The sequence below is a fragment of the Epargyreus clarus genome, unplaced genomic scaffold, assembly GCF_041222505.1.
Source record: "Epargyreus clarus isolate Ecla_fem2 unplaced genomic scaffold, WU_Ecla_fem_2.2 ptg000004l, whole genome shotgun sequence".
NCBI classification, from domain to species: domain Eukaryota; kingdom Metazoa; phylum Arthropoda; class Insecta; order Lepidoptera; family Hesperiidae; genus Epargyreus; species Epargyreus clarus.
This window is the reverse complement of record NW_027332212.1, coordinates 6772762-6799222: the sequence shown is the minus strand read 5'-3', so window position 1 is coordinate 6799222 and position 26461 is coordinate 6772762. Positions and strand designations below refer to the sequence as shown.

The 26461-nt window shown below is 40.1% G+C and overlaps 1 protein-coding gene across 1 annotated transcript in view; it reads right to left on the bottom strand.

Moving 5' to 3' along the window:
• Nucleotides 1-26461, bottom strand: part of LOC140757373 (uncharacterized) — a 112031-nt gene that overhangs the window by 14017 nt on the left and 71553 nt on the right. Inside the window, exons 3-6 of the mRNA XM_073093039.1 lie at nucleotides 19361-19497; nucleotides 10021-10221; nucleotides 6262-6498; nucleotides 3231-3337 (exon numbers count right to left, since the gene is read on the bottom strand). Coding sequence (XP_072949140.1) covers nucleotides 3231-3337; nucleotides 6262-6498; nucleotides 10021-10221; nucleotides 19361-19497 — 682 coding nt within the window. The remainder of the gene's footprint in view (nucleotides 1-3230; nucleotides 3338-6261; nucleotides 6499-10020; nucleotides 10222-19360; nucleotides 19498-26461) is intronic.

The window sequence follows — 26461 nt, the reverse complement described above, 5'->3', positions numbered from 1 at the left end:
AGATTATAAAAACATATTTGTATATATATAAAACAGCAAGGTGACTGATTGACTGACTAACTAAATGACTTTTTCATTTTACAGAAATCAACGTACACCCTAAACTAAGGACCTTACAGTTCTGAAATTTTGCACATAGGTTCTCTATATAGCGTGAATAAGTACTAAGAAAAGCCTTTTGGAAATTCTACCCTTAAGAGGGTAAAATAGGGGAAAATATTTTTTTTGAAATCCTTAAATTTTGAAGCAACTACTATAAAATTTTGTATTTGGCTCTCTGGATAGGAACAAGGACGCACTTATTTATCCCCATCCGAAAAATCAACCCTGTAGAGGGTAAAATAAGGGTTAAAAGTACATTTGAACAACCGTCAATTTTGAAGCAAACACTTTGGTTCAAAATTGGTGGACCTTTTCACGAAATAGTAACACGTTTTAAAAAAGTTCATCAAACCTATCGAGTAGGATGTCAAAATAAAGGAAATTAAGAGGAGATTACACATATATTATATAATATATCTTTTATATAAAATTCTCGTTTAAGTTACCGTACTCCTCCGAAACGGTTTCACCGATTTTCACCAAATTTTATATTCATATTCAGTAGGTCTGAGAATCGGCCACTATCTATTTTTTTTACCCCTAAGTGATAAGGGTTGTTCACCCTTAACATTTTTTTATTTATATGGTAACGCAATGTTTGCCGGGTTAGCTAGTACATATATACTCGTATATACACATCGAGATGACTGTCTGACTCAATGAGAGAGTTGATGTGCCAGAAATCAACGCAAAGGGAAACCGCTGAACTTAAGCGTGTTGGAATTTTACACATAGGTTCTTTATATAGCGTAAATGAGCACTACGAGGATAAAATATGATAATATTGTTTGAAGATCTTTTGTTTTTGAAGCAGACACCTACTATGAAACTTTGTATTTGGCTTTCTGGATAAAAATAATGAAATGCCTATTTCACTGCTTTTGGAAATTCTACTCCAGCCTTTTTGGGGCAGTCGGGTTTTTTGATTTTTTAAATTAATTACTTGTTTGTAAATGCTGTTGTAAATGAGATGAGATCTATCAATTGACTCAAATGTGTAAATGAAAGAAATAAAAATCGAAAATCTCCCTTTCAGGAGTTAAGCGGTTATTATAGGTTGAAATCTTTCAGTAAAATCTACTTCTTTGTTATTATCTAATGTTATTATCTACTTCTTCAATAACGTTCAATACACACATGACTTTTTAACCGACTGCAAATAGGAGGTTCTAACTTTGTCCTCGGGTAACGTTCTGCTTGGTTTTAGTTCCTACAATATTAAAAGTTCATTAATATAGGCTCAGTTTTACCTATATGAAATTAAAAAACTATCAACACAATAATTAATTTTGCGAAATGTAAGATTTTTATCGTACTCAATAATTTTCGGAATGATAAGTTAACTAAAAGCAACGGAGAGAGTATTTAAAAACTCATTTGGTTAAAAAATTTAACAGCGGTACACGTAAAAGTTATTTTAAAATGACATAAAAATTGTTTCATGACAAAAACTTTGTCTCCGCCAAGCCGAGCTACACCGTACTGTAAATTTTGGTAAGGGAAGTGTTTTATCGCTAGCGAGAAAATATAATATAAGTTGTAAATAAAGAAAATGTAAGTTTTGCACGACTCATGATGCGAAGCATCAGAGAGTGCTTTACGATCGAAAAATTTTTTTCGCTTCATTTTGGCGGCTATTTTTATTATTATAGCCTTGATAGTTCACGGAATCAAGATATTTTGCATACTATTGTCGAGATAATTTAATGGAGATTAATTCCATACTTTTTAAAAATTGATTTACTGCAATAGAATTGGAAAAAAACACCAAAATAGGTCAAAAAAATTTCCTGTCCGTCATGTGTGAAACCTGAAAACACTGTAACTTGTGAAAAAATCCATCATTTGAGTTAATTTTTTTTTTTTAAATTCTAATCGACGATTGTAGGTCACTGAATGCGAATGATTAATTAATTCAGTGTCGTTTAATTGCAATTAATAAAAAACAAAAACTACAAGACTGTATATCTATAGATATTATGTACATTTATTCCACCAGGGGCGCTTGTGCAGTACCTTCTTCCTACTACAGCTGTTTTTTCGTCAATTAATTTTGAACGACTTAAGTTTTTTTTTTTTATATATTTCATAATTAAATGAGCATTATGAGTCGTGCACTTTTGGATTTTCCAAACTTTTTACAAATAGGACACATTTGTTTTTATAATATAGAAGTAGCGAACGAGTATGTCGTCCGTCTGGTAAATGGCTACTGCTACACATGGACATCTATAATCAATCCCAGATAAGATTTGAGTCCTATCCGAGAACTGTTACAGTTGCTTGCTACTCCTGAGGTCTTATTTCGATTCCCTTAATAAGCATGTGTCCGTTATTACACTCTTCACACCAGAACACAATAGCGCTCAACACTGCTGTTATAACGAAGGAATAAGTGTGACAATGGTGCCCTCGGAATCCAACAGAGGGTTCTACCATCATCAAAATTTAATAATATTGTAGTTACAAATAAATCATTTTGCAATAGTTTTCAGTGAAATTAATGAGACAATACTCGGCTTTGTGAAATGGTGAATAAAGTTGATGCTTTGTATTCCGAAATACAATATTATCAATTCGTTGTATTTAACTATTGGATTCAAAGAAACTTATAGGAGTTAAATATTATGAATACCTCATTTTATCAAAATATATTTGGTAGGTGTGGGACGTAGGTATACTTGAGAGATGTTATTTGAGGCGTTTTATCTTAGTTTTCAAATGTAGCAACGCCTTCGTGGCCGAAAGTACGCAGTTACCATTGGGTATGATCATGCTTGTCTGCGATTTAAATATTATAAGGTAAGGTGGTAGAACCTTTGTGGTTTGACTCCGGCGGCACCACCTCCTTACCTATTTCTGCCTCATAACAGCAATGTTAAGCGCTGGTGTGTTCAAGTTTGAAGGGTGTGGTAAGGGACACATACTTTTCCGAGGCGTTCCAGCTTAGTCCTCAGGGGTAGCGGCGCATCTGTGGCCGGCCTCAGGTAGGAATATCTAATCCTATCTGGGGTGATTACAGTTGTCAATGGGCGGCTGTAGCCACTTACCATCAGGTGGACTGCATGTTCGTCTGTTACTCCTATATTATAAAAAATGCAAATTATAGCCAGATAGTTGCTACTTACTTGAGAACCCGCTGACTTCTATCGTACTTCACTATTTGATCTTTGATATGTATCTTATGGCTGTTCGTTTGTCTAACAGCCAGTAAAACGTGTTTATCGGCTGGTATCTGAAACAAAAATACATTTAAACATATGGCATTGAAAAATGAACGCGTTTTGACGTCACTGCGAAAATTACGCTCAAAAAATGTTGATCCCGTTTCGCTTGTCATAATTTAAGCCACTTACACATTAGTGCACTGTAACTGTAACCATTTGTAACTACAGCTGTTGGATGTTACTTGCAACAAATATATTGAGTAACTAGCTCACAAGCCTGTCGCTTACCTATTTATTGTATCTGCTACAATTACGGCTCACCAAGTGAGTACGTGACTGTAGGTTCGCTTGATATTGAGGCGAAGATTGTTTTATGCATACATTATGTATATTAAGGCGGTAACATACTATTGAAACGTCACACTGTCTGATAAAGCTTTGTAGCTAGAGTCGAATCAAATGTATATATTTTCTATGACCAAAATCACATTATGAATATTCAACGCAACGCGATGATGATGGTGGTGAGACGTTTTAATAGTATGTTTCGGCCTTAAAACACGTTACTTTATTATTCGGTTACAGTTCACCCCGTTAGTGTGTAGCCGGCCTTAACTTACCGCCATTCATATATTATGAGTATTGTTGGTGAAACATCGGCACAGGGTGGTGTGAATTTAAAATTAAATATTAATACGGGTAGCCGCATCGACCACGCGTGCTTGTGAAAAATGTCTACATAAATGAGCCACGTATGGAGTTTGATGTAGATTTGATTGCGAATTCGAAATCATATGCAAAATATACTGTGTTGAGTGTAGAAATATTAATAAGTAGAAACAAGGCCGTGGTAGTCTCTGCAATTTAAAGGGAATATAATAAGATACGATATTTTGTAGTATTAGTAACGTATGTAGATATGATACATGTCGCAAAAATAAAATAAATTCAGGCCTTCATGTGAATAAGAATCAGATGAAAAATGTATGTGTATTTATATATTTGATATATGTAGACATGAAAAAACATTTTTTTGTCCCGATGATCCTGATAAGAGCTTAATGGCAAAGTTAACATATTATTGAATTCTTATCGATCTATGATCCCAAGCACGCCGAGGGTATAAGCTATTTTCTATATAAGTTTACTGTTTACTAGTTTTAGTGTAGAGAAAATAAATTGTCAAAATCGCAAATATAGACTCCCAACCTATTTGCAATACACAAACATAAGTATTTTGACCTTTACTCGCAATGTCAACAATAATGACACTACAATTTTTAATTACACACAAAAAGAGACTAAAAATAACGGAACATAAACAAATATTCAAACTTGTTAACCAAATGTGAGTATTTTTGAAAAACACGATAGTATTTCAGCAACAAATAATTAGGTTGATTTCGTAAATACAGCGCTGAATGGGTGCATAGTCGCTTTAATTAAAAGTTGGGAACATGTCTGCGAGAAGTGCTCTGTAATTGCTGGAAATTATAACCATAGAGTTATAGTGTTACTTTCACGTAGTACACTAGATCATTTCTGTGGTTGCTATATGAAGAGGTAGGAACTCTTTGTAATCACAAAGGGTTCTGACTCCGGCTGCACCACCTATTTCCGCCTATTTTTTTTTTATAATATAGGAGTAGCAGACGAGCATGCTGTCCACCTGATTGTAAGTGGCTACTGCCGCCCATGGACATCTATAATCAACCCCAGATAGGATTAGATATTCCTACCAGAGGTCGGCCACAAATGCTCCGCTACCCCTGAGGACTAAGCTGGAACGCCTCTGAAAAGTCTGTCTCCCTTACCACACCCTTCAAACCGGAACGCAGCAGCGCCTAACACTGCTGCTATTAGGTAGAAATATGTGGTGCCGCCGGAGTCGAACCACAAAGGATTCTACCACCTTCAAATAACAGCAGTGTTATGCGCTGCTATGTTTTGATTTGAAGTGTGTAAGGGAGACATACTTATCCGAGGCATTCCAACTTAGACGTCAGGAATAGCAACGCATTTGAGGCTGTGATCAGTATCCTTAGTATCGGTGTTTACGTTTTTACATGACTGTTTTTGTATTTGTTTACGTATTTGCCCTTACATTTCTTACTATCAGCGCCCCTAGCGGACTGAATACTAAAAACTCATACTATGGGTACGGGTAGGGACCTAATGTTATTTGGGGTTGATTATTATAGATGCCCATGAGCGGTAGTATCCACTTACCATCAGGTGGGCTGCATGCTCGTTTGGTACTTCTAACTATAAAAAGTCTGTACTAGTTTCTAGTTTGTCTAAGGCCAAAATTCGTGACCCCAGGAAATATAAAATCAAGCGGGACATTTTCACTATTGATATAAAAATATTTGCGTGTATTTATGTACGTACTTGGAAATTATACTTCTTTGGCGACTAAAAGGACTTATAAAAACTAACACCTAAGTTTAACTGCAGGTCACGTAATCATTTTTACTGCTGAAGAAAACAAAGAAAATCTTTTAAATGTAACCTGATTTCAAATACGAAATGTAGTTGATGATAAGGTGCGTCACCAGCAATGAAAATAGGATCGTCCTACCAGTTTGGTTACAGGTGTGTTGCTACCCACGAGGATTTTGAACGCCTCGTGTTAAGGGTCTCTACCTACAACTCAGCTCAAATCAACACTGCAGCGCTTAACATTGCTTTCATAAGGCATAATGTATACTACTGTTAAAGCAAAAGTATGGTTATATTATTAACATAATACAATTAACAATTATTTATTATTATAATATTATCATATCTTACATTATGATATGACGAAGTATTAAACACAAAATAAACACATGATTTTAGGAAATAAACCTACCCAGGTATCTGCTCCCGTTCGTATCTAGTGACTTATTGTAACATGTTTCAATTATACTACTAACTCTTTCTATTAACGCACACACATACAGACACACACACACACATGCGCAAATATAATTAACAGTTGTCACATTACCTTAGTATGTTCTATGCGGTACGTGCACGTAGCGTTCCGAGGATAAACGCCCGGGAAGTTCGGCGACTGGATGCGACAAGCACGCAAGTCGCAATCGCTCAGGATGCGGTCGCAGTAGGTCCCGGGGACCCGCTCCCCCCTCCACGCCCCCACGGTCGCGTTACCATACCGCAGCCGCGCTTCACTCCGCCTCAGAAACTTGTACGCCAACTTGAAGTCAAAATTGTATCCAACGCCCTAAAACCAAAAGGGGTCGTCACTTTGTGTAATTACTCCAACTTGCTTCAAATGTGAATATATAGGTTGTACAGTGTATTCACTACATACCCAAAATTCGAAATGCGACTGACAAATATGCGAGAAATTCAATAATACGGTGTTCAATATTAGTTTGTTCAGCGCCCCCGGCAAATATAAGACGTTATTCACTACGATCCAGATATTCGATATTATGCTAACATAGTAGAAATATTTATTAATATCATATCAACGAAAACGTAGTGTCTTTCGCTAAATCGTTGTAATTCCGCAGCGTACTAATAATATCGAATTATCGACAAGTTCTTGCAATAATACTTTGAGAAAATTACCAGTCTTCGACGACTTAAAAGGTAAATTACAGACGCGCTACGTATTAGATATGTCAACTTGTCCTGTCATAAGTCCGTAATAGGTGCCCATTAAAATAATTGATATCGAATTACACTGGAAATCCAGCTACGGAGGGAGATTTCAGAATGGATTCTTTGACGCGAATAAAATGGCCATTATTAAATTATGGAATTGGGGCCTAATAATATTCATTATAGTAATTGGAGAGGTAGACTTATCCGCGCGGTCCCGAGGGCGTCCGTAATCGTCGAGTAATTAATTGATCGAAAGTTCAACCCTCGGTGCACATAATATGTCTGCTAAAAGCAGATAAAGGAAGGGCGGCGAACCGTTAAACCCGGGCGTAGTGAAATATTAGGCAAGTCACAGGCGAAAACATGTAGTTAGTTACGTCACGTCACTGTAACATAAAGGGATGCTTAGTAAGATACTCTTAATGAAGATAAATACCGTTGTTCATTTATATGGATTAACTTTGCCGTACGCTGAAACTTAATTAACATGGCGTCAATGTTGACGTGTGGCAAATGGACGCGATTTTGGGGATTCGAGAATTTAAACAAATAGGCAGTGATAGCCTAGTGGTTAAGAAACTCGGTCGCTTGATCGCGGGGTCCGAGGTTCAAATACTCTCCTCTGATTTTTTAAATTTATGTATGTTTTAGATATTAATTATCACTTGCTAAAACGGTGAAGGAAAACATCGTGAGGAAACTGCTTACTTAAGAAATAAAAAAAAGTTTTCACAGGTATGTGAAGTCTACCAATTCGCACTTGGCCAGCACGGTGGACTATGACCTAATCCTTCTCATTCTGAGAAGACACCCGTGCCCAGCTGTGGGACAGAAATGGGTTGATGACGATGAAACAAATAGCTTGTTAACGACTATTCCTTAGAATAAATACGTAAAATAAACAAATAGAAAGCAATTGGCCTTTATTGGCTATAGCAACTTACAGTTCTGTTTACTTGTCTTGGAAAATTCGATTAGTACAAACGTAGCCCTCTGCAATTGTAAATACAATAAGCGTAAAATTTGTTTACGTTTCTTTTGTTGAAAGCGTAATAATCGTAATACTCTATAAGATTTGTTTTATACTTCAAACAGATTGTTTCAACTAAAGAAAAAATAGCGGAATTGAGAATCTCTTTTTTGGAGTCTGTAGTAAAAATGAGTTGGTGAATTGTAATTTTTGCTGATATTATGAATTGGGAGAATATACTCTTAACTGGGTTATGAGAAAGCATCTAGTATTGCACATGCAATGCATGAAGCAGTGCTAGTGGTTGAAACTCGGTCTGTTATTCGGTGGGTCTAAGGTTGGAATCCAAGGCCTCCAATTTTTGATTAACATTAATTACCACTTACTTAACCATAAAACAAAATTTCTTGAGGAAATGGATACTCCTCAGAGTTATTTTCAAAAATTCTCGAAGGTCTGTGAATTCTACCAATTCGCACTTGACCAGCAGTGGCCAGCTACGTCCTAATCCTTCCTAAGATGAGAGGAGCCCAGAAATGGGACAGTAACGGACGACTTTGTGATAAAGTAATTCATAGATTTGCATAGCAAGATCATGAATAGGGCTATACGATCATTGCTGGGTCCTGAACAATCAACCAATCATTATGAGATCGCGATCATCGCAATCGCATTGATTGCGATGATCATTATTATCTCGCGATTATTGCCGGGTCGCTAGGTCGTGCACGATTATTGGAAGATTGCATACAATCGTTGCCATGTCACAGGGATTAATCATGCAAATGCGAGATTGAAAGTTATTGACAAAAGCTTCATAAGCACGACGATCGAACAGTCACATTTTCCATTTTTTACCTACCATTCTAAATTTGAAAATATAGGCAGGCAATCAGTGGATCGATTATTTGACAAACGGGCGTTAAACAAACGATAATTCTGTACCCTTAGTATGAGTTTGTACGTTTTTACAAAAATGACAATGATTTCCCCATACATTTTAAACCAGCGGCCCTAGCGGATTGTATCGGAATTTTATGGGAAATACGTTTCCAAAACAGTCATTTTTGTAAAAACGTAAAAATGCATACTAAGGGTACTGATTAATTTGCTTTGATACGTTATCCATTCATTTCTGTATTAGTTCATTGCAAAAATAAAAAGTGAAATAAAGAGTCATGTGCTTTAGACACTATGGTTAAATTATTAAAATATACCAAAACAGATAATCTGTATACGTTTAATAAGTGATGGAAAAGCCATGACACATAGGCTGGTAGGTATAACATAATGGTTGGAAGGGTAATGAATAAACATATATAGGTACTAGGAATTATGAGTGATAATGGATATTTACTTACTACAATGAGAAGGTACCTATTTGTGATCATAGATCAAAATACACGTCAAATGTACATTGACACTAAAGATAACAATAGAATCGATAGGGCAATGAACAAACTCAACACCACTATAATTACTGCTGTTGACAAAGACGGGTATAATGACTATTCGTATTTCTATTCTATACTAATATTGTAGACAGAATCGATGACCCCGATCAAATGTCTACTACTACGTACAAAATTATTAGGAGTAATTGATCTTTAGTATATAAAGAATAGGATATTAATAAACGTATATAAATGTAATATAAAGGTTTGATGATATGCTGTACCCAATATCTCTAGTATAATTATTTGCAATGTACATACAGGTACATTATGAGTGTACAAGAAATATTCGGTTTTAAAAGCCAGTAAATCCTACTTATTCTCATTATTGCTCATTTATATAACAAAGGCTTAAGTAAAACAAGCAAATCGAATTAATAATTAAGTAGCATTAAACTACTTGCTTTTTCCATATTTCCTTTCATTTCAGTATTAAATAAAAGTTGTTTACAAAAACCGAAATTTAATAACAAATACATGGTAGTACGGCGTTTTTCCTTTCACGCATGTTAACGCCCGCACGCGCGTCTCACACGCAGATATGTATGTATATACATTAACTCGCCGCAGTCTATTCGCGACGAGTGCGCGTATCCTTGTGAAACGATAGGAATCAAGTGGCATGCGTGTGGATATGACACGCGTGCAGCCATAAACACGCATGACAAGAAAGGCGCCCGCCCGTAGATAAATAAAACATTATACTAACCTGTTGACTCAACCTGTCAAGTCTTAGTGTCATGTTAATGGAATCCGACTCGCTGAAGTACACAGTGTAGCCCCAAGCGGACCCACACCACTGTCCTGTTGGTGGTGACGGACTCCGCTCCACGATGGTCATGTGACCGTCTGGACAACCATCCGACGTGAATGACACGAACTTCCCAACGGTAAATGTGTCGAATGTTAGCTGCAACAAATATTTATGATAAGACTTTTTAGCAATAGCAATTATGTTTAGTGCATTAAAAATCTCTTTTTTTTTAAAGTAGTAAATGAATCTATAGTTTATGGTTACTACAGGCGGCACATATTTCTAATCAACCCCAAATAGGATTGTAATGGTTGACATGTTGAAATTTACTCACCGCACCCTTCAATTCATGAACACAGCTGCGCTTGACACTGCTGTTATTAGACAAAGGTGCTACTTGAACTGAATTATAGAAAATTCTACCACTTTTATAATATATTTGTTAAATATATTACGGACATCACCAAATTTCATTCATTCAAAACACACTTATGATAATATTTAACCAAAAGTTAAGCTTTGGTACGCATTGGGGGGTAAATACGTACCTAAGCTAAGGAAGAGTGCCTATATTAAGCATCTTTTATCTGTCTGTTACGCTTTGTCTCCCAACTGTTGTACCTAAGACCCTATAATACATTTTATGTTATATTTAACTGTGAGAGAAAATAAATAAAATTTTATTATTTTTATTATTATTATTTTATTTCTTAAAACTTCTTTTTAAATATCTGTTATTGCAGTCTATACAAGTTTAGTTTAACATTAGTTGAAAAATAATTAAAAGAAAAACATAGCACATAACAGAACAAGATAAAAACAATTTTATATTTATATTTGTTCTTTTTTGTTTGAACAAGCATCAAATAAAAGTAAAAAATAAAGACGATTTTCCTACATTTGAGAAAAGTTTTGTTTTCTTCAGAAAATATAGAATTAGATACCGTATTTTACGAGTTTAGGGATCATTGAGGAATTATAAGAATCTCGGGCCAAGTAACCCGACGACCTGAGACAAGGTGAAGAGGGGCGTCGTAAAAGCGAATCAGCTTATTTTTTAACCCTCAATTTTAGCCCCTAAGTATACTTGATAATACTTGAATGCTTAAATTTAATGACTAAGTAGGTACATAAGACCTGGACTGCAGGTGAAAATCTGTTTAGAACCATAACAATTTTTTTTTTGTTAGGTTTCATTGTTCGACTTAGCAAAGTTCTTAGAAAAGAGTTTTTTAAGAGCAGCTGTACGGTACATTGCTGAGTTCTAAAGTTTTTAATGAGGACGACATTAAGACTCGTCACCCCTTGGCTACTATTGCTTGAGCAACTGGTAGCTGCAGCGATTAACGTCCACAATTAATAATCTGTCCATTTATCGAGCAAAGATCGATATTTGATGATTGTAGTAGATAGAATAACTAGTAGTGTTTAACGTGACTGTCATAAGTTATTCGGCGACTATTGTTACGTGGACATATGTATGTATTCGTACATACTTGTACGTAGACACAATCGAAAGAAAATCAAATATGTACCTCTCGTCGGTTACTTATGTAAGGTTCTTAAAAGTTCGTAAATAACAAATTAGACGCCCGAGCGGTGGCGGCTTTAGTAACTGCTCCTATAAAGCACCAAATGGCTTAAGCAACAATATCGTAGCAACTATCGCTCATAAAATAGCACTTATATAATAGCATTTACTTTTGTTACATAACAGCAGTTGATGACATAATTTTGACCAAATTATGTTGAATATTCGTATACGAGTAAATTAATCGCACTGAAATTTCAGTTTTAACATATTGAAGTGATGTCTAATAATTAGATAGAGTTCGCGCACATGATTTTGACCATTCTGGGAATACTGAATGTAATTACTTTAACTCAATATACGTAATTTTGCAAATCAGTATATAAATGAGTAATTTAATGATCGACATAAAGAATGTTTCTTTTTAACGGCTATATATTTATAAACAAAGAATGTATAAACTTGTCACTGCTTCCGGTGACCAAAAAGCTGGCGGCTATTTTGCACAAAGATTAAGTCTTGCCGTGCAGCAAGGAAACGCCGCCAGCGTTTTGGGAACCATGCCTCACACGGCAATTTTAGATGGCTTATTTTATTTATAATTTTCTTGTATATATTTTGTAAATAAGTCCATTTTTAGTTTATATTTAACATTTAATGTATGTTAGTAATTAAAAATGTATCAATAAAGAGCAATAAAAATTCCAGTATTGGACTTGCTTAACAAAGAATTTCATTGACAAGAGAAATACAATATGTACTAATAAATTGGCTAAAAAACAATTATCTTTAAAAACCACTTAGTAATATCTAATGTAATAGTAATATCTCTCGATTATTGTTTTAAAATTAAGTTTCGTAAACTTTAAAGGCAATTTAACAAATTGTTAAAACTTTACCTCTAAACCTATCTTTGGGTATGGAACGTCTAAATAATTGATGGATGACTATTGACTCGAAGTTTATTATCTCCAACTTTAGTTATTTGACCTTTAGTTCGATACGAAGTACTGTTGCTTGCCAATCAAGTTTCTGAGAACTTTGTTTCACTTATAGGAGAATTGATGGTTTCACTCGAATTATTGGCTTGCGCTAGGACGGTTAGTACCACCCCTCCGAGGAGCTGCCACCTTGTCGTGGTGGAGGGGCTTGCGTGGCCCTACGATCCCCAAGGCTATGCCGGTAGGGATTCCCATACCGGACAGGCTTGGTGGGGAGGGTCCAGACTAAGAGTGGCTCACCCTCGTCGGGACTCAAAATGGTTCCACCAGGCGGGGAAGGTGCAAGGCGAATAGCTTGCACGAGGAGTCTCTTCCAATTGGGAGAGCCCTAGGCGGGCTCGGTGTGCACTTGTGCCACCGTGCAGGCTACGGTAATTTGCCTAGCTACCGTCGATATCGTAATCCCACCCAGGAGAGGTGTCGTGGTCATGTCTCGCGGCCTCTGGTGGGACCGAGGGTCTTGCCTTAATTGGCCGGACTGAGAGGAAGAAAACCTCTATAAAAAATCACCCTAATCCCAAGCGGCGGCGCACCGCGAGGGGATGCATGGCTGGCGGGGAGGCCAGTCACTAGTGCGACTCCCGCCACGGTACCGGCCGACACCGTGGTGGGTTACGCCCAGGCTTACCCGGGTACAGGGGGCACTGCCCGGGTGGACCGCTTATCCCCCATACTCGTGGGAACAACAATGGCGGATCAATTTAAAAAACCAAAACAAAGAACAAAAGCACACGACACAAAAAACACACGCACACACACAAAAACACACATAACACACAAAACATTGATGAGGGGGAGGCATCCGTATCGGATGTGAGTGGGAGTACACAGGTGGGTACCGGCCGGAACCGCCTGTGGAGGAGCCGAAGGAGACAAAATTTGAGTCCTTCGGTTACAGCGCTGTCGAGCGATGAAGATGTTGCGCCAGTCGCAACAGTTGCTCCGGCGAAGGTTAAGAGCAGGAGGAAAGAGTTCCTCATTCAAACAGAGACCTGCAGTGAAGGGGCGACACAGGCACAGCTGACGTCAAACGTAGCTTCAGCAGGAGTGGAAGACGATCGTTTGGCCTTACAATTAAAGGAGAAGGCCCTTAAGGATGTCAGCGTGATCCTTAACGTGACGGCAAAGTCGAAACACCTAAAGGGTACTTTTCACAAGGCCCTGAAGGAGGCGGCCCAGTCGTTGATAGTGGCAATAGAAGCCTTACATTCTAGGTCTTCTACGGAAGAAACTGCCAAACTGCAGGCGGAAAACACACGCCTGAACGGAGAGATGGCAGATCTCCGTAGAGAAATGTCAGAGCTCAGGGAAGAGTTAGTTTGCCTTAAAAACAGCTCGCCACGGAAAGAGTCGCCTCAAACAGCTAACAGCAATGAGGAGCTGTCTAGGCACATATTGCTACAAGTTGGGGGCATGCTAGATGCGCGCCTAGAGGCGTTGGAGAGTAGACTGCCTTCGCGTACACCTGACTGCAGCTACACGTTTGCCGAGGCTGCCTCTAAGCCGCGTAACAAGCGAGAGGTGCCGAGACCGGTGGAGGCCTCCGGCAAGGAGAATGGGAGTAGGAAGAAAAAAGGGGAGGCTGACATTGCATCAGCCCCAAAAAAGGCCGACAACCGACCTCCCCCGCTGACACCTGCACCCAAGGAGGGCCAGTGGGTTTTGGTTACCAAGCGGGGAAAGAAGAAGAAGGGAAATCCTCAGGTGGGTGCTCAGGCAGCAACGAGCAGTAAGGGGAAGAGGAAAACTCCTGCCGAGAAGGTCGAAAAGCCAAAAGCCAATCGGCCAGGGCCTGTAAAGCTCCGCCCTCCTCGCTCCGCGGCTGTAGTTATTACACTGCAGCCGGCAGCCGAACAGCAAGGAGTAACTTTTGCCAAAATTTTGGCAAAAGCGAGGGCGGATATTGACCTCTCGAGCCTTAATATAAGCGGTCTAAAATTCCGTACTGCTGCTACAGGTGCCCGCATTTTGGAGGTACCAGGAGCCTCTAGCGGTGACAAGGCGGACTCCCTTGCTGAGAAACTCCGGGAGACCCTTGATGACGGAGTCGCCATAGTATCCAGACCGGTGAAATGTGCAGAAATGCGGATCACCGGCCTGGACGACTCCGTATCACAGGAGGATGTCGCTGTCGCCGTTGCACGGGATGGAGGCTGCCCTAAGGAGGCAGTAAATGTCGGTATAATTAGACCCACTCCTCGGGGCGTCAGTTCCGTCTGGGTGCGGGCTCCCGTCACGGCGGTGAAAAAGATGGGTAGTCTCGGCCGCCTGTTAATAGGCTGGGTTTCAGCAAGAGTGGAGGTGCTGCAGCCAAGAACACTGCGATGCTTCCGGTGCTTGCTCAGCGGGCACGTCAGAGCACAGTGCACCGCAGAGGCTGACCGCAGCGAAGAATGCTATCGCTGCGGTAAACCTGGCCACAAAGCCAATGCATGTACCGGCACACCTAAGTGCTCGGTATGCGCGGCGGCAAATAGGCCGGCCGAGCATCGACTGGGGAGTAAAGCGTGCTCCCCACCGAAAAAGAAAGGGAAGAGCGCCAAAGCCGCTACAGCTCCTGCTCCCGTTCCCGCGCCAGCTACTGGTACTGCTGCTCCGAATGCCGCCACATCTACTCTGGCAGCCGCCGATAGTCCCCCATCTGAAGGAGGGACTGGGGAGGTAATGGCCACACAACTCAATTAAGTATGGCCCATCGCCTACTCCAGGCTAATATCAACCACTGCCGTTCTGCTCAGGACCTTCTAGTTCAGAGTATGGCGGAGTGGTTGATAGAAGTGGCGGTGGTGGCGGAACCCTACTTTGTCCCCCCAATTAACAACTGGGTGGGGGACCAAGATGGATTAGTGGCCATTACGAGCTCCAGAACACTTAGTGTGCCGCCCCTAACTATGATCAAGAGGGGCAAGGGCTATGTGGCTGTGCAGTGGCGGGACTGCGTCCTCGTTGGGGTCTACTTCTCGCCCAACAAACTACTTGTCGAATTTGAGGAATTCTTGGGCGAGTTGGAGACCCTAATAGGACAGATTCAGACTCGCCGTGTGCTCGTCCTTGGGGACCTCAACGCCAAGTCAACGGCATGGGGCTCCCCTAAGACGGATGCTCGCGGCGAGGTCTTGGAGGAGTGGGCGACGACGACCGGCCTCTTAGTGTTAAATCAAGGGTCGGCAAACACATGCGTGCGACAGCGGGGGGGTTCTATTGTGGATGTCTCGTTCGCATCCCCCGCTGTGGCAAGCATCGTCCGGGGCTGGAATGTTCTGGAGGGGGTGGAAACACTGTCGGATCATTTATACATCCGGTTCGACGTGTCCCCCTCACCAGAACACCCGGGCCGTCGTCGCCCAAAGAAATCGACGCCGAGATGGGTGCTGGGGAGTCTCAATAAAGACTTTCTGGTAGAAGCTGCCATAGTCCAGGCCTGGCTGGCTCCACCTGAACCTGTGGAGGTGGAAGGGGAGGCGGAATGGTTCCGGGCTGCCATGTCGAATATTTGTGACGCAAGCATGACCCGTGCCAAGCCGCATCCCCCAAAACGCCGGGTGTACTGGTGGTCCCACGAGATCGCAGTGCTTCGCTCAGACTGCACAGTGGCGAGACGCCAGTACGCCAGGCACCGCAGGTTGCGCCGACGTGAGTCCGATCACGGCTCGGTGGAGCAGCAGCTGTACAAGGCCTATCGAGAGCGACGATTGGCCCTACAGCTGTCCATAAGCCAGGCAAAGGAAAAGGCCAATACGGAGCTTCTCCAGACCCTTAGTCACGATCCGTGGGGGCGCCCTTATAAGATCGTAAGGGAAAAAATGCGCCCTTGGGCGCCCCCTCTGACTGAAACTCTCCAGCCCCAGCTACTGGAGGAGGTGGTGTCCACTCTGTTTCCAGCCAGAGTGGCACACTCTCCTCCGACAATGGCACCTTCCGATCACACCTCAGGATCGGAGGAAACGGAGGTGCCAAAGGTGTCGGATGAGGAACTAGGTGCGGCCATTTTAAGGCTCCGGGGAAAGAATAAGGCCCCGGGGCCGGATGGAATACCTGGCCGCGCCTGGGTTATAGCTCTTAAGGAGCTTGGGGACCGGTTTCGCAGGCTATGTGATGCCTGTCTGGAGTCGGGATCGGTCCCAAGACAGTGGAAAACGGGCGGCCTAATTCTTCTTAAGAAGGAAGGACGCCCCGCAGAGTGTCCTTCGTCGTATAGACCCCTAGTAATGCTTGATGAGGCAGACAAACTTTTTGAGCGTATTGTGGCAGGTCGCCTCATCAGGCATCTAGGAGAGGTAGGGCCGAACCTATCCGGCAACCAGTTTGGTTTCCGAGAGGGCAGATCGACCATCGATGCTATTATGCACGTAAAGGCCCTCTCGGATGAGGCGGTGGCCCGACGCGGGGTGATGTTGGCTATTTCGCTCGACATAGCAAATGCCTTCAACACCCTGCCGTGGGCCAGCGTTAGAGAGGCACTAAAGTATCATAAGGTGCCTCTCTACCTCAGCCGGATCGTTGGAGCCTATCTCTCCGATAGGTACATAACGTACCCGGGGCACGGAGGACACACACTCAGTCGGCAGATGACGTGCGGTGTTCCACAAGGGTCGGTTCTTGGTCCGCTTCTGTGGAACATCGGATACGACTGGGTGCTGCGGGGTAACCTACCCCCGGGGGCTACTGTGACCTGCTATGCGGATGACACGCTGGTCACTGCCCGTAGGTCTAACTACGAGGAGGCTGCCCGTCTTGCCACTGAAGCGGTGGCACTGGTGGTTGACAGGATAGAGATGTTGGGGCTCCAACTGGCGTGCGCCAAAACCGAGGCCCTGTGTTTTCACGGGCCAAGGAGAGCACCGCCGCGGGGGTCCCACATACTCATTGGTGGAACCCGTGTCGAGGTTGGGTCAAATATGAAATATCTGGGACTCATCCTCGACAGCCGCTGGAACTTCCGCGAGCACTTCACTCGCTTAGCCCCCCGGTTAATGGGAGCGGCAGCTGCGTTGAAACGGCTGCTGCCCAATCTCGGGGGGCCTAGTATGAGTAGCCGCCGCCTATACTTAGGGGTGGTGCGGTCCATGGCCTTATACGGGTCACCCGTATGGGCGAAGGCCCTGACAAGGCAGAATATCACCCTCTTAAAAAGACCGCAGAGGGTGATGGCCGTCGGGGTCATTCGTGGATACCGCACCATCTCCTTCGAGGCAGCGTGCTTATTGGCGGGGTGCCCTCCTTGGGATCTGGAGGCGGAGGTCTGTGCTGCGATGTATAGATGGCGCGCAGACCTCCGGCTCCGGGAGGAACACCCCACGCCCAAGGAGGAGGAAGAGCGGAAGTTCCACGCTCTACAGTCCATGACTGTGAAGTGGAAAGAGAGGCTGGCTGAACCTACGGCTGGCCTCAGGACTGTGGAGGCTGTCCGTCCGGTGCTAGAAGCCTGGATGGACAGGCGGCATGGATCGCTGACCTTCCGGATGGCGCAGGTGCTCTCGGGACATGGGTGTTTCGGAAAGTACCTGTGCCGCATAGCCGGAAGGGAGCCAACCACCCAGTGCCACCATTGTAGCTGCGACGAGGACACGGCGCAGCATACACTGGAGGAGTGTCCTGCATGGGACAGCCAGCGCCGTGTACTCGTCGCTGCAGTGGGGCCAGACCTCTCGCTCCCTGCCGTGGTAAAAGCTATGGTCGGGAGCGACAGGTCTTGGAAAGGAGTAAAATCCTTCTGCGAGGAAGTCATCTCGCAGAAGCCATCCCACACAGAGACGGGCCCTGTGGTGGGCAGACGCCGTCGGGACCGCGGACGAATGCATAGCGTACCCGCAGTCCCGACAAAGGGCGTATAGAGGAACACCGTGGGGTTTTAGCCGGTAGGAGTCCGGCATATCCTCTCCGCTGCCCCCGCGGCTGAGAGGAACCCATGAAGGGTTTCCCCACGGAAAAAAAAAAAAAAAAAAAAAAAAAAAAAAAAAAAAAAAAAAAAAAAAAAAAAAAAAGGACGGTTAGTACCAAATAATTGTTTAATTAAAATACACGTAAAGCGAAGTTTGCAAGGGTGAATATTAATTTTAATTTGATAAAAAAAACATAAAATTCTAAGTATACTCTACGTTCACTCATAATCCTGATTTATGATGTCTCTCCAATATACATAAGCTAGGTAGCTAAGTTATGAACGTGTGTGAAATCCACAAATAGATATGCTTTATTTTCAGTGAGATATAATATGCATAACTCTATTTATATCTTTGAGAAACACATCGATCGATACCATAAAACATAAACATAACGGTTATGACAATTTATTCAAAACTTCGCCATTAGAATCTTCGGTCGAACAAGCACTTACTAATGATAAGTGGACTGCATGCACATTGCCTATTTCCATTTTATATTTCTTCAGAGAAGTGATAGCATAGTAGTTAAGAAACTCGGTCTCGATCGAGGGGTCCGACATTCAAATCCCAGGCTCAACTCTGATTTTTCAAAGTTATGTGCGTATTAGAAATTAATTATCACTTGCTTAAACGGTAAAGGAAAACATCGTGAGGAAACCTATATGCCTGAGAAATCTTTAAAAAGAAAAATCGTCTACCAATCAACGTCTATCAATTCGCACTTGGCCAGCGCGGTGGACTATGGCCTATCCCTTCTCATTCTGAGAGGAGACCCGTGCCCAGCAGTGGGACATTAATAAGTTGATAATGATGATGATGATGATGATAATATTTCTATTCAAATGGCATCATGACATAATGTTAATATAATATCATACCTGTATAATATCCCCGTAGTTGCCGCCAGTGGCAGTGAAGTTTAGATGGCACACAAATGGTAAGTGGTCTTCCCGAGGTCTCCGCACCTCCAACTCATATGTCCGGCCGACATCCCCCATGTAAGTTCTGTTGCACGCTGAAAAGAATATGTAAAATTAGTAATTATAAGTTAATTTTAAAAAAACTACTGTTAAAATTATGGCCTACATAAGTTAAGAAGAATCCAACAACATCTCATATGGTAAAATCCGTCAAGCCATTTGGGCTGTAGCGGGTGCCAAATAAGAATGAAAAACCAATGATATGACGTCTGAACATACGTTCATACATACATGCCTTCCATAGATACATACATATTATTTTTCGAAGTCAGGTAAAACCTAAAGAAACTATATCCCCTTAACGGTATAAGTACACTAGACTATTGAACTATCCAAACGTTTGATAAAAAGTCCTTGATAAAGTTGAATATCTTATGTACGTAAACTTTTTATTTAAAATTTAGAGACTTCTGAACTTATATGCACACACATTGATTTCTAAACCATTAATCTCGTAAATGTGCGTCTATGGGTTATTATTCAACTCTTTACTTTCTCATGTATTATATGAGTTAGGTTTTCGAAATCAAATACACATAAAAAGACCTAAGCCAAGGTTAGATAAAATTCGGCAAAAGTACTTAAAACCCTTCAAAGCGTAGAATCTTGAACGCTTACGGCCTGAAAATCTTTCTTAATATACCTGAGGCTTACGTTTACGACCACTTTTTGTTATAAGAACCTCTCGTGAATATTACAACCTTTTATTTAACTTGCCTTGTTTGTTCTTATGTATGAGGGTCAAATGTTAGAACTTAATTTCGAACCACTTAACCCTAACCGATTGAGCTGAAATATTGAAAGAAAGAAAGAAATATTTATTTGTTTACTATAGCATAATACCTAACAATACATTATATTAAATACCTATGTTTGATTTAGCTGAGATTTCATCATTACTTTATTGACATAGATTAGTAAAGCTTACTCACTCCTAACAAGAAAATGTAACCAGTTTTGACAATTGAAATTGTCATCTATTTTCGTGTTTACATATTAAAAAACTATATTAAAAAAATGTAGTTTTAGATCATTTACGAATGCAATGATATTTCTCCACACTTTTTCTTCGATTTCGTGTTTTTGCACTACTAAACTGCGCTTGTCGGAATTATTCCGCGTAAATTACACCATGACAGTCATTAAACGGCTGACAGAACTGTCAGCCGTTAAAGCCATTTAATGGCTTCCTTCAATTAAAAGGCAGTGAGATATCTATACTTATGTATCTATGCCCGTGATATAAACTTTAAATGGAAATAATTTCTGAGACCAATACGAAAGAATTTTCCTTTAATAATTTTATTTGAAGATCAAATCTAATTACCTTTAATACTCGTAGTTTTTCTCTTTTGGAAATTATTAAGTAATACGGTACAGCGATTTACATATTGTTATTAAATATGTTATCGACACCTCGTATATTAAACCAGTTTGGTTGCCAAAGCGTTTTAAAAATTGAGACATTCGTATATAGAGCTTAAAACATTACCCTCCGCAACTGGTAAAAAACTTAACAGATTCAAACAAATGGTACAACGTTAAATTAATTAACACTCATGCATTATTATATTTTCTATGCCATAAATGTATCATTAATATCCGGCTAATAACATTGAATATTAACATAATACGATTAACGTTGGATTAAAACGAATGTTACCGTTTAATCATAGCTTAACCACTCACTGACCTTGTGCGTTTGTTTCGACTACAAATGTTTTGTTGTGGTTACATTTAAACCGATTTACGAGAACACGCTCCAAAAATCGCGTGAATATGTTTATAAGGTTCGTGAATAAAGTTTGTGTAGACCTTTTGTTTGTTTAGTGTTATGTAAGTTTGTTGCTGTTTCGAATTAGATAGTGCTGGGTAACTTGGAAATTAACTGTCAGAAACCTAGGTGGTATTAGGAATTTCTTTTCTTTCTCATGTCTTCAAAAGAAATAGTTTTCAAGAGACAATTTAAATGTTAATTCTGTCTTTTCGCTTCTTCGTTCTTCTGATGTTAATTATCATAATTCGCTATGATTTATTTATGTACCCAGAGTCTACCTGTTCGAAAGAGGCTAATGCCGCGCATGGAAGTCTATAACCAACATCAGATAAGAATATATTCCCATCTGAGGTTGGCAACAGATTCGTTGTTACTCCTAAGGACTAAGTTAGAACGCTTCGGATAAATATGTATCCATTACCTCACCTTTCAAAATGGAAGACAGCACTCAATACCGTTATAAGGCAGAAATTATGTAACTGTGGTGCGTCCGGAATAAACCAAAAAGAGTTGTACCAATTTCTACAGAAAAATCCTACAAGATATACTAGCGAGCATAGCATTAGCAGTTAAACTCAATCAATTTATCCTATCACGGCTAGCTACGTAGACATTAAAAATATACACCAACTAATTATTCCGACAATCCAATGTATTTTTTTTAAACAAAATGAAAGGAAAGGTAAATCATAAACAACGACTATCTAAACTGCGGGTCAGGAACACGCTACCTGTACTATTGTTAATCCTTTCAACACAAAAATAGGGAAATGGGAAGGAAAAAGATTTGAATAAAGCGGGCTCACAATAGCGGGCCGCCATATTTTTACAATCTTTTAAAAAAGGCCTTTTGTCCACCCTGACAGCGCATTAAGTACACAGCATAAGACAAGTGTTCACTCCCCTGAGATCATTGTTCCTTTTTAATTCTCCTTTTTTATTCTGGAGTCGGGAAATCTAAACTTCTATTATGGCAGCAAACGGCCTTTGATTAACGGTGTATGAAATGCTTGAGGCTCTTTCGGGCTGGTAAGTTTTAAGAAAACTTGAGCACGTGTAATACTATACGTTATTATAATTGCTCCTTAGTCGTTTAGCCCTATGGCTTGTGTAAATCAACCATACATTGTGAAGCAACGTCGACTGTGATAGGCAGCAGGATGGGTGACCGTCAGTATCTAAATTTCATGTCCTTTTCTCGCTTTGGAAAATACTTAAAGAAGTTGATCGCGATTGTTATTATTGAATATTTCAGCATTGTCAGTTTTAAGAGCAGTTTGAACAAACTTACACGAATTGGCTACTAACACGAATCTCTTTGCGCCAATCCGTATTGAAGCAGTGGAATGATCAACACCCTCCTCAGTTATGGAAAGACCTATGCCCAGCCGTGGGGTATAAAAAGTTGTCCATGTAATATGATCATTGGTGCGTCCGTTATCGATCGTGTGACATCTGAACGGCTTGACCGATTGAGGTCATATTGGCAATATATTTGTTTTGTCGAGACAGTGGTTCTACGGTATGCTAGGATCCGATAGGTCGCGCCGCGGTCGAATAATTACTAAATTCCAATTTACATGTAGATGACACTAAAACACTGCCAAAAAAGTGTGATCGTTATCAACTCATTACTGTAGAATTGACATAGATCTCCACTCAGATGCAAGAACGGCTTTACGGTGCAAATATCCTAAAACCTTTTAAAAGCTGGTAGGATCCTCTCGATAGACGCCACCGTCTCATCTATTCTGTTTAGTAACATATTAAAAGTACTATGTTAATATTATTATATACTCATATAAAAAGTAGAATGAAACTCTACTGTACTCTGATTTGAAGGGTGTGGTAAGACAGATCTACATATTTGAGGCGATCCAATCTAGGTACTCCTCGGAGGTAGCAAAGTATATGTAGTGAATCTTAGACAGGAATTTAATTTTATCCGGGACTGATTACCGATGATCATGTTTGGCAGTAGCTACTTAACTACCGCGTGAACCGCTTGTTGATTTGGTACTTTCATTTAGCAAAAAATAGGTATAGTAAAATTTTGTAGTAAAATCCGTCGTGTAAAAGTTCTACGCCTACACTATGTAGGTGACAGAGTAGCCTGTACACACTGCAACATCAAACACAGGATGTTGACAGAACCTTTTTGTTACAAAAATGTGGCCGCTATATGAAATAGTAGCCCATGACGTTCTATCAACTGTTAGTTATTCATGGAGACATTAATGAAAATAGTAGTACAAAATAGTTAGGGAACGGAGTCGAACCATTTGTGGTTCGACTCCGGCAGCACCACCGCCACACCTATTTCTACCTAATAACAGCAGTGTTAGGCGCTGCTGTGTTCCGGTTTGAAGGGTGTGGTAAGGGAGACAGACTTTTCCGAGGCGTTCCAGCTTAGTCCTCAGAGGTAGCGGTGCATCTGTGGCCGACCTCCGGTAGGAATATCTAATTATATCTGAGGTTGATTACAGATGTCCATGGGCGGCAGTAGCCACGTACCATCAGGTGGACCGCATGCTCGTCTGCTACTCTTATATTATAAAAAAATAATATGTGTAATTATGGGATGGATGCCGTTTTTGTCGTTCATGCCTGTCCAACTTCTGAGCATGTGTCTACTTCACTGTTACGGAAAGTTTGAAGGTCTTCTAATGCCGTTAGAAAATGATGCTGCGAACTACATTTTTGCATTAGTGTTACTTTGTCAAACCACACCATAAAGATAGTAAAATTCTTGTTTAAAAATCTTTGTTTATTATTCTCAATATTAATTTATAAAACGATCCTCCTTCTTAAACAATCTTCTTAAACATACATCTCATGAGGTATCAAACTTTAGTATGACCGTAACTCAAATGTATATGATACATGGATTTCAAGCTATTTTTTGTTAACTAATGCATTAAGAGTCAACAATTCCAGCAAATCCCATGAAATTAACCATGAAATGACCAACAAAACGACTGTGATCATAATCAATGCCTTCCAGCCTGTTTTTGACTATTTCGTACAAAGACATTTTCAAAGTAAAACAAATCGAAAAACAAAAGCTTGCAAACCACAAATAACCAGCAAGCTTTTTTTATTTAACATAACATTTGGCTACTTTGTGTATGAGCATTTCACTAATGTAAGGGCGCACTTAGACGCAGCTGTGCAGTCCCCAGAAAAACAGTTGTTCGCTCAGTTCCGCATAAGTTATCCGGGAACTGTACGGTACACGGACCCTCACTGTTGACATGTATGTAACTAAAGTCCGTTAGAATAAAACATTTACATAGGAAATAAAAGCTAAAGTTCATCAGTGTATAGGTGCAAAATAAATACCGTATGTCAAACATTACATAGCCATGAATTGTTGTTTCATTTTACGTTTTACGAGTAATATTCTTTATTTGATTTAATGTATTTTTGCGAAAAAATCCTTCTTATGTAATAATGTAAGAAATATGAATATTCACGGAGACGTAGTTAGACATTAAAATGTAAAGTAAGTTAAGGGACATAATTGAGATTTAGTATACAATTTAAACAACAAACTAATCTCATTCATACTTTATCGACATCTTTAATTGACTATTTTGTACTCAATCAAGATCCCATACAAATCTCATCACAAAAATATTAGGCTAATACAATCGACCCTAAATCTAATATATAAAATTCTCGTGTCACAGTTTTCGTTGCCATACTCCTCCGAAACGGCTTGACCGATTTTGATGAAATTTTTTGTGCTTATCCGGTATCTATGAGAATCGGCCAACATCTATTTTTCATCCCCCTAAGTGATGAGGGTTGCTCACCCTTAACATTTTTTTATTTATACGTCAATGCAACGTTTGCCGGGTCAGCTAATAGACAATATAAAACTAAGCGAGCAGGGCGCGGCAGCGCCCTGCGAGCGGACGCTTCCATTCAATGTAAATTAAGCTTACCTTAATTCATGATCACGTTTATACAATTTTATATTCGTTCTCATCGTTATCCAAAAAAATATATTGAGCGCCGACTTCAGAAATATGTACTAAACCAACACTTATTTGAATTATTTTTTACTTTGTAGTGACATAGAAGTCAGTTGTATTTTTTTGTTAAACATTTTTTTGTGGCTTATATTGCGGTTACATTTCAATTGTATATTTTTCTTTAGAGAATATTCTATATCTGCATGAAAATCTGTACAAATCAATTCACGAATATTCATTACAAATAGCGAAATTCTATTTCCTTGCAAATCTCAGTACCCCAGGGCATACAAATGATACGTTTTACAGTAAGAATTTAATTTCCAGCCACGAGTTGCTCTACCCACATGTAGGGAAGCACTTTGTACAAATAAATTATTCGTAAATAACGCGAACTAGTGTTTCTGCACAGCCGCGTCTAAGTACGCCGTTACATCAGCGGAATGGACTGTTTTTTACGCGTTGAAATGCGTTGTGTCAAATGAAAAAACTCGTCCGCTGCCCTCGGGTACTTTATTAGATTTTCGGACACATTTTATTTGAAACAGATAAACGTTTTACTGTTTTTTTCTGGCTATGTAACGTGTTTGTAATATATACCCTGTTAGGTGTTTACTGTTTGATTCGCTTTTATTTAGTAAAAACACGTATCTACTATTATAGATATCATGGATTGTATATTAGTTACTGAGAAGTTAACTTCAAAAACACAAAAATATATTAAATATATCATATATTTAACTTTACAACTACACTAATATAAGTAGTTATTGTTAAGTGATCGTTTAGTGAATTTTCTACGTTATTATTTTTATTTGTATGTAAAACCTTAAATATTACCACGTAAATATCTTTTGATAAAAAAATCATCATGTAATGATCGCATCCAAAAAATTAAAAAGTGTACAATTTTATCAGTTGATTTGAAGTATACAAAAATGTTTTAAACCGAAGTTCTCACGGGAAATCAGATTAGCCATAGCGAAACATGCCGGGTTTTGCTAGTCATATAACATCATTATTTCTATATAACTCAGATCAAGACAAATTATTCAACATTCAGTCATAAGTTCGAGCCGATGTCTAGCGAATAGCATTCCACGGATAAGTTATGCTCCAGTAGCACAAACAACTGTTTTTCTGAGCTGCACAGCCGCGTCTAAGTGCGCCGTTATTTCAGCGTAATGGACCGTTTGTTACGCGCTGGCGTGCGTCGTGCTAAATGAACAAGGTAGCTCGCTG